Source organism: Misgurnus anguillicaudatus, chromosome 8 (assembly GCF_027580225.2).
Source record: "Misgurnus anguillicaudatus chromosome 8, ASM2758022v2, whole genome shotgun sequence".
Lineage (NCBI taxonomy): Eukaryota > Metazoa > Chordata > Actinopteri > Cypriniformes > Cobitidae > Misgurnus > Misgurnus anguillicaudatus.
Window position 1 is genome coordinate 3,762,282 of NC_073344.2, and position 8,995 is coordinate 3,771,276.

An 8,995-nucleotide genomic window follows, 5' to 3' on the forward strand; every position below is an offset into this window, starting at 1 on the left:
TTTAAGATATAAACAGAAAATACAGGAAATAAGTACACAGTAAATTTCTTTTTGAGGCATCAGTCAATATTTAGTGTGACCTCTCTTGGCACGAAACACATGTTGAGCTTTTTGAGGAGACTGAAGTCCTTAAGTCATTCGATTAGAATTATAAATTAGGATTCAATTTCATTTAGGTTTAAGAGATCTGGATGCTATTGCTTAAGTGTAAGGGGAGTTTACCCTCAATACTTGACACTTCAGCTTTTATACTGTTTTTAATACTACATACACATTTCTGGTATTTTCTATTTGTATTCTAATAAAGAGACTGAGAAATAATTATATATGATCACTATACAATTACAAAAACAACAAATCTAATGGTAGCATGGTGGCCTAAGACTTTTGCACAGAACTGTATATACAATGTTATAATTGTGTACATGCATGTTGTTACATTGTACTTGCATTTAAAGTATCTGCACGCAATTACACATTTGACCCTATCGCTAACCCAACCACAAACCTAAACAGCATGCACACAATAAATTCAATGTATTATTTTTTTTTATGTAGGTACACAGTAGTTAAAAACAAGGAATATGAAGTGGAAGCCAAATTACTTTTAATGTCTAATGATTCAAGAAAGCACAATACACGCAGATCTCTTTGAATACTGTTTGATGCTTTAATTCAAAATCAGTTCAAATTCAAAAACTAATTTAGAATTTAAAAGCCATTTTCAACTGATTTCTGAATAGTCGGGACAGTCTTTTCCTGACCAGCAGTCAGAAGGACCTCATCGTTTTGAAGGCATGCTGTTTCCATTGAGTGTAAACCTGTGGATTAGACAACAGAAGTCTTACAGCTGCAAAAGATTCCTATATATCATAGCACAGTATGTTATTTCGTAGTATACACAAAATTAGTACCAAGAAAATTACAAAAATAATTACTTAAGCACAGAAACCACTTTACCTGCACACTCTCTCCATGACGTGATTAAGTAAACAATCAGAGATTCCAGGACTGGACTCTTCTGCGAGGCTGAAGGCATTCTCCAGCTCCTCCAAAGCAAACACATTGTTTCCACTTGCACGTCGCTTCTCCTTTAACTGCATGCACAACACACCACACTGCTAATCCATGCGTTATGATTTAATGTTAATGCAGGTACTCCTGCACTGGAGGCTCAATGACATCATGTAGGTTTTTGAAACTTTTAACTCTCTGAAGATTGATGTGATAAAAGTTGTCAGGGATGAAGACTTTGGTTGCCTCTTTGTGACGTCTGTAGTCTGTTAAAAATGAAATGGTGTGTCACCATTCATGCAAACATGAATCTTGTCAAGATTTGTAATTATTTCTCAAGGAAAATTATTTTGTCAGTGCTAGTGTGGTGGTTGATCACCTTTCCAAACCAAGTTGTCTTTACTCAGCTAAAATAAGTCTTAACTGTCTCTTACACCAATTCTTTGGCTTTGGAAATGCACTTTTCATGGTTTATGTGCTACTTTGGTGTCACATTTGGACCATCAAGACTGCTTTGGAACACACATTTACCGTATTATCTGAATGATTGTGACCTCTCTGTAACTTGTTTATGGAACTGGGCCCCAGAGTGGGGAAGGTCCAAATAGGACACTGTTGTCTATCATCGCCCTCTCCATCCCTAAGGGATAAAACACAAAGTACTCACACACAGACTTCACATGGAACGCTTTGCTTAAACAGTAATGTGAAGTGCACGTACATGTCGGAGTCGTCAGAACTTGATTCGTCCCCATGGCCCTCTGACTTCCAGTGGCGATATCGATCGATCAGTTCTGCCAGGTATGAGGTTTTCTTGGTGTAGCGGGTAATAAATTTGTGTTTTAGCAGCTCTTTGGCTGTTGGTCTCTGTTGGATGCAAACAGTGTGTCAATGCACGAAAATGAAAAGCACTCTGTCAATCAAGTTTTAAAGTTTAATAAAGGTCTTTATACTAAAAGCTAACAATACAAGGTTATAACTGATTGATTAGTGCAAAACTGGTTAGGTTTTAATGAAATTGTAGTATTGTAAATGGTATTGGGTACTTTCAACCAAATTTAAGGCTAATTAACCAAACATGTTTTAACCCGTTATATTTCTATTTAGCACTGACACATCTTCTAAGAATATTACTTAAACTGAACAAGATAAATAAAAGGTTACTTTAAACCTCTAACATGTGCAAAGGTACTAACAAATCTTGGGTCTTTATTGAGACAAGCTTCAACAAAATCCTTAAAGGCCTTGCTGTAGGAGCCCTCCAGGGTGGGAGGATTGTTTTTAGGAATGAGGAACAAGACTCTCATTGGGTGAAGTTCAGAGTTTGGAGGTTCTCCTTTAGCCAGTTCAATAGCTGTGATACCCAAAGACCAGATGTCAGCCTGAGACAAAGGAAAGAAAAGGGGGAAATGGGTGCCAGCACTTATACCATCTGTCTGTCTCTGAATAATTTATTGAGCTTATTTTCATCACGGAAACAGAAGAGGACTTCGGCTTTCACTGGCTAGCAGATGTTTACGTAGAAACTTGAACAAGACACCTGTTAAGTAAATGACGATAAGTGTTTCTACCTTGAAGTCGTAGGAAGACTGTTTGATAACCTCTGGTGCCATCCAAAATGGTGTTCCCACAAATGTGTTCCTCTTTATCTGTGTGTCTGTCAACTGGCCGGCCACACCGAAGTCGGCCAGCTTCACTTCTCCGTGTTCAGATAGTAAAACATTGGCCGCTGTAAGCCAGGTTGTATGAGGTTATCGATATAGGGACACTACAATTTTTTTTAGTAATGAACAAAACTCACATAAAGTTCAGGGAAGTTTTAAATTCTGACCTTTGATATCTCTGTGAATCTTCCTCTCTGAATGGAGGTACTCAAGTCCTTTCAGTATCTCTCTGAGGATAGTGGCAATATAAGCCTCCTCTAGAGGCCCTGGCTTCAGCTGTCCACAAACATAATAGAGTCATGTCAGAAATTGTACCTGGGCCTTCAAAATTTTCCAAAGCAGAAAATTGTAAATGTCACAATGAAAAACAGACTGCAAAACAACACACGGTTGTATCCGTTTGTTGGCTAAGCACTTTGTTCCTCACTTTCCAGACACCTCGAACATTTTCATCTTAATACACCAATTTACCAAATCCAAAGCTGAACCACCTCCCAAATATTCCATGATAATCCATAATTTAGTTCCCTGAAAACCACAAACAAACCAGAAAATTACATGTTCATGATCAATTGACACTTTTATGAATTCTCTTGAAATGGGGAAAAAACCGCTTAAAGCTTTTTAGTAAACTTTAAAAATCTCCACAGACCGTCAGGAAAGAGCCGTAGTATTTTGTGACATAAGGACTGTCACACTGGCTGAGCACAGTGATCTCTTGTTGGATATCCTCAATCTCATCCTCAGCCTCCTCCAAGTCAATAATCTTAATCGCCACCACCTCCTTTGTGCGGTTGTTTATGCCCTTGTAGACCTCTCCAAATGACCCTTTACCAATATGTTCCAATTTAGTGAAGTATTCTTCAGGGTTTAGACGAGACTTCTAACAGAACACATACCAAAAATAATTAAACATTAGAAATATCTAATCGCAGAAGTAAATTCCTAAAATAAGTGGTGGACTTCTATGAGTGAATTTCTAAAATAAGCTATGGACTTTTATGAGTGAATTCCTAAAATAAGCGGTGGACTTTTATGTTTTGGCTCCTTTAACCAGGCATCAAGTACAGAACGTTCTACCAGACATTTGCTCTTTTTCTGCTGCTTCAGAGATTATGAGAATCCATAGAGAACAGCTGGAAATTCTGCAATGTTTTTGATCTTTTTTTGGCTCTGCTTTTGTTTTGCTGCCAGTCTGCAATAGAAAAACATTTAGAGCTTCGGCTGTCTTGTTCGATCTATCTGGCTGTGTGACACTTTCATACAGCAAAGTAACAACCATTTTTGACTCAAAGTTTAGGACAGAAGACCTCCCTTAACAGGCATCAGATTGTATTGTAATTTCGGCAGTCATTAAGATTTTATTTCATATTCTTCAAAAGACAATCAAACATTAACATCACTGATGTTTCCTATTCTTGGTGTTAACTAAAGATTATGGACCTCTTAAAATCAGATGTAATAGTTCTACCTCAGTTCTGTCACTATTTGTATGGTTTTAAATAGCTTCCAGACTTAAAGAGCAACTATTATCCGATTCACGATTTTACTTTTCCTTTGTTGTATGTGTATAAGTATGTTAACAATATGCAAAAGGTACAAATCCAAATGACTAAACCATGATTCAAAGGCAAGTTGTGAGCAGTGCAGAGTAGCACTTGTTGTTTGTCGTTTCTACGATCACAAATGCAGACATGGTTTTAAAGTTTTAGTAATCCTTACCTTACCAATCTGGTACATCCTGCTCAAGCCGTGCTGTCAAAGTTGATCAATCAGCTTGGTCATCTGCATTTTCTGGATCAGATTCGGCTTGTAAAGACGGTAGTAGATTTAGGTAGTAAAGACAATATTAACTCCTGTCAGCATTGCATTGTGAGTTAATCTTACAAACATTGTAAAGAGCGTCACATTTCCGGCTGATGTCAGAGGTATTCAGGCCAATCACAACGTACTGGTAAGATGGCTAATCAGGACACAGCACTTTTCAGATCGATGAGCTTTGTAACAAATCAGAGCGTTTGAGGAAGGCAGGAATATCTTGTGCAACAAAAAAAATTCTAAACCACGCGAACATATTGTATTATACCAAATACACAAAATAGCGTTGTTTTTTAGCAACGAAATAGGTGCTCTTTTAATACACTGCCAGCAAGGCCAAGGAATGTGGGTGTGCCACTCTCTGATCAAAGGTCCACAGAAAGGCCCTGACCCCTCTTCTAAATGTAATTACACTGCATTTAGCATAATGACCTAAAAGAGCACATGACAATAGAACAAATGGATTTTTTTATCTTTAAATCTCTTAAATACATATGTTGTCTACTATAAGCCAAAATAATACATACACAAATACAAAATATAAAAACTATATTGCAATTGTTGTTTAAGAAAGTGTGATGGTATGAGCCAGTGTTTGTTTTTGGATCAGCCTTGGTCTGATTAGTTTAATATTAGGCCTACAAGCAGATCAGTTTCCTGTTCTTTTTTTTGTTAAACCCTGTATATTTTATTTTAAAGGTTTTTGTCACTTGCAGAATGGGTAATTTAATTATTAGTTTTAAATGCGTTCTTTCCCATATCAGGCATCAAGCATTATCGACTACTGGTAGCAGAAAAGATTTCTGTCTCCATTCCTAGTTGATTTGTTCCATATTTTTTCCAAGTCTGTATTTTATTAGTTTTTTATTTTTCTGTCTGTTATATAATTTTAATATAATTTATAAAATTATGGGGAAGTTATAACATTTCTATATAATTGTTTTTTTCTATTTATAATTCAAAACACTTTTCGTTTTTCATCATTCTATATCACGTTGTTGTGTTAAAATGTTTTCTGTAAAGTCCTTTATTAATGATGCACACTGTGAATGGCGCTAACATAATAAAATAAATTTGATTGAACTTTAGAAAACATTAGTAATAGAGACAGATTTTTATTATTTTTTATAATATTCCTTCTTTTTATTTTTATTATACTTTACAGACACTTACTCCACACAGTGTTTCCGCTATTTACATTCAACCGCTATATACATTCAACATCCGGTCCACGACCGCGGTCAAGCCAGCCGTTGTTTGAAAATACACAGTCAAGCCAGCCGCGCTTCAAAATAAGCGTGTGCGCCTATTACTAGACATACGGTAATTTCAAGAACAGCAGAGAGAACGCGCTTTCAGAGCGCTTGGTTTCCTCTCTCTCATTCTTTCTCTTTCTTTCTTTCTTTCTTTCTTTCTTTCTTTCTTTCTTTCTCTCTCTGTCTCTCTCTCTTTTTCTCTCTTTCTTTCTCTCTTTTTGTCTTTCTCTCTCGCTCTCTTTCTCTCTCTCTCTCTCTCTCTCTCTCTCTCTCTCTCTCTCTGGTGAATGCTGGGAATTGGGAAGAGGGTGCATGGGAGGGTGAACTAGGTGAGAGGAAACTTTCAAACTTTATTTTCCGTTTTTTACCCTCTATTTTGTAAAAAAAAAAAAAAATCTGCTGCGAGAGTTTCTCGTGTCGGAGGTAGGGATGGCGTCTCGCACGAATGTGCAGGCGTCAGGCCTGTCGCTCCGGCATGGGATTAGGTGTGTGACCCAAGCAGGTGTGCCTGTAGAGGACGTGTTGCTGGATGTGGCAGAATGCGTGGGGCATGAGAACATCATTTCGGCGTCTCGGATGAACAAGGCTGTAGTGGTTTTTTTGAAGGAAGAAAATTTGGTTCATAGCTTGATCAAGACCGGCATTTCGGTAAGTGGCACTTTCGTTCCTGTTCAGCCATTAGTTTCAGTTACGACGAAGGTAACAGTTTCTAATGTTCCGACGTTTATTCCGGATGCCGATATTGAACGAGAACTTTCTCGGTTTGGAAAACTAGCCCGTGGAATCAGAACGGTTCAACTTGGTTGTAGACATGACGCTTTAAAACATGTATTGTCGTTCAGGCGACAGGTTTATATGTTTTTAAATGAACCGAGGCTGAATATTTCCTTTCGCTCTATTTTTGACGGTAAATCGTAGATGATGTATGCGAGCATGGGAGAGATGCGTTGTTTTGATTGCGGAAGTATTGGACATGTTAGGTTGTCTTGCCCTCATAGAGTCGATTCTGAGAATGATGCGGGCCCTAGTAGTATTCCAGATAAGAGTAAGGAAAATGAAAATGATGTGCAAAAGAGTAGTGAAGTAAATGTACCAAATGAAACAGTAATGACAAATAATGAGGATCAGAATACGGTTTCAAAATCAAAGGAAGGAATGATAATGGCAGGTATGTCCTCTAATAATGAAAAAGATATAGAGGAAGCTTCTGGAAGCAAGCCAAAACAGCGGAAAATAAAGGAAGTTAATGTTGTAACTGATGTGATTATTGAGAAAAGCACTGTGGTAAAGGAGGCTGAGCAGGGTGAAGCTGTGGAGAGTTCAGAGAGTAATAGACAGAGCCAGACAAATGAAGATGAAAATCGGTTGGAGAGTAAAACTTTGGAAAAAGGGAAGAGAATATCTTCTATCAGAAAGGTGCAAGCTGAAACGGTTGATGAGGAAATGGATGGTGATGATGTTGATGATGATGATGATGATGGTGGTGGAATGTCTGATTTTTCAGATGTGTCAGATGCTTCGCAAGTAAGCGGTGGGCAGGTTTATTCATTAGATGAAATAAATAGTTTCTTGGATGACACATTTGGAAAACCTGTTGATGTGCGGCATCATTTTTCTGATCTAAAGAGGTTTGAGTCTTCTGTTCGTTATTGGCAGAGGAAGGTTGGAGATGATGAACGCAGTCAAAGAAAAAGGTTTCGTTTAAAAAAGTTTCTTGGGAAACTGCGAAGGGATAAAACTCTATTCAAATAACTTAATCAATGGCTAATATATCACTCAGGGTGACTTTACTATCCCTTTTTTTCTCTGTCTCTCTTTTCTACCTTTTTATATTTTCTATGGAGATGATAAGGGTAGCTTCTTTAAACATTAATGGGGGGAGAGACAGGAGCAAGAGAGCAATGGTGGGAGAATTTATTAATATTAAGAATATAAATTTTTCTTTTTTTGCAAGAAACACATACAGATTGCAATAATGAAGTGGAATGGTGTAGATGGTGGAAGGGGGAGAGTGTTTTCAGTCACGGGTCAAATACAAGTGCTGGGGTAGCCATTCTATTTTCAAAGAGTTTGAACTTGAAAATTGTGTCAACTGAAGAAATAGAAAAGGGCAGAGTTTTAATGGTTATAGGAGAAATAAATGAATTAAAGATTCTTTTTATAAATGTATATGCCCCAAATAATGGATCAGATCGTGTGGAATTGTTTAGAAAACTACAGAATGCTATAAGAAAATGTGACAAGGATTCTTGCATAATAATGGGTGGGGATTGGAATTGCACTACAAATTTTCTTTTAGACAGGAACACAGAAGAGTCTCACTCACTGTCTAGTAATGCTCTTGTTAATATCATCAAAGAGTTTGAGTTAGTGGATGTGTGGAGGAATATGAATCAGACAACTAAACAGTATACATGGGTGAAAATACTAGATTCTAATGTAACTGGAGCAAGATTAGACAGAACTTATTTAAGTAAAACGAATATTAATAGAGTATCTAATGTGAACATTTTTCCTAATGGTTTTTCTGATCATCATGCTGCAATTATGGATTTTAATATTACTACTTTAGCACGCCCTAGGTTTTATTGGCATTTTAATTCTAAATTACTGCAGGATAGGTCTTTTTGTGAGAAGTTTGGTGTTTTTTTGGGAAATGTGGAAATTGAATAAATGTAATTTTGAAAAAGTGACACAATGGTGGGAGGTGGGAAAAACACAAATAAAGGTTTTTTGTCAAAATTTTTCCTACAATACTACTGTGTGTGTTAAAAAGAAAATTGAGCTGTTGGAGAAGGAAATTATATGTATGGAAAGTGTTTTGGATATGAATGTTTTGGGTGCATCCAGTGTTTTAAAGAATAAGAAACTTGAATTAAGATCCATTTTGGAGGAAAGAGCGAAGGTTGCTTTAACAAGAGCAAGAATTTCTTCTATTAAGGATATAGATGCTCCGACTTCTTATTTCTTTAATCTTGAGAGGAAAGTTGCACAGCAAAAGCGCATACTTCATCTGCACAAAGACAATGGAACATTAACATCTAATCCAACAGAAATGAGGCAAATGGCAATGAATTTTTATGCTGATTTGTATGGACACACTGGCTGTGATTCTGAGAACATGGCACAATTATTACAAGGACTTCCAAAGTTGCAACCTGGGGATAAGGAAAAGCTTGACACTTTGATAAGTTTTAATGAACTTACAGATGCAGTTCAGCAAATGTCCATAGGGCGGTCACC

At 37.0% G+C, this 8,995-nt stretch overlaps 1 protein-coding gene across 1 annotated transcript; it reads right to left on the minus strand.

Annotated features, from left to right (window-relative positions):
* Positions 1-599: 599 nt before the first annotated feature.
* Positions 600-5,796, minus strand: stk25a (serine/threonine kinase 25a). The gene is made up of 11 exons (XM_073870111.1): positions 4,401-5,796; positions 3,331-3,561; positions 3,150-3,206; positions 2,846-2,954; positions 2,586-2,743; positions 2,211-2,396; positions 1,736-1,881; positions 1,546-1,654; positions 1,203-1,280; positions 961-1,091; positions 600-821 (listed from the first exon to the last, which is right to left on the minus strand). Exons 1-11 carry the CDS (start codon positions 4,416-4,418, stop codon positions 782-784), a joined length of 1,263 nt encoding a protein of 420 aa, XP_073726212.1. The 5' UTR covers positions 4,419-5,796; the 3' UTR covers positions 600-781.
* Between the last annotated feature and the right edge of the window lie 3,199 nt (positions 5,797-8,995).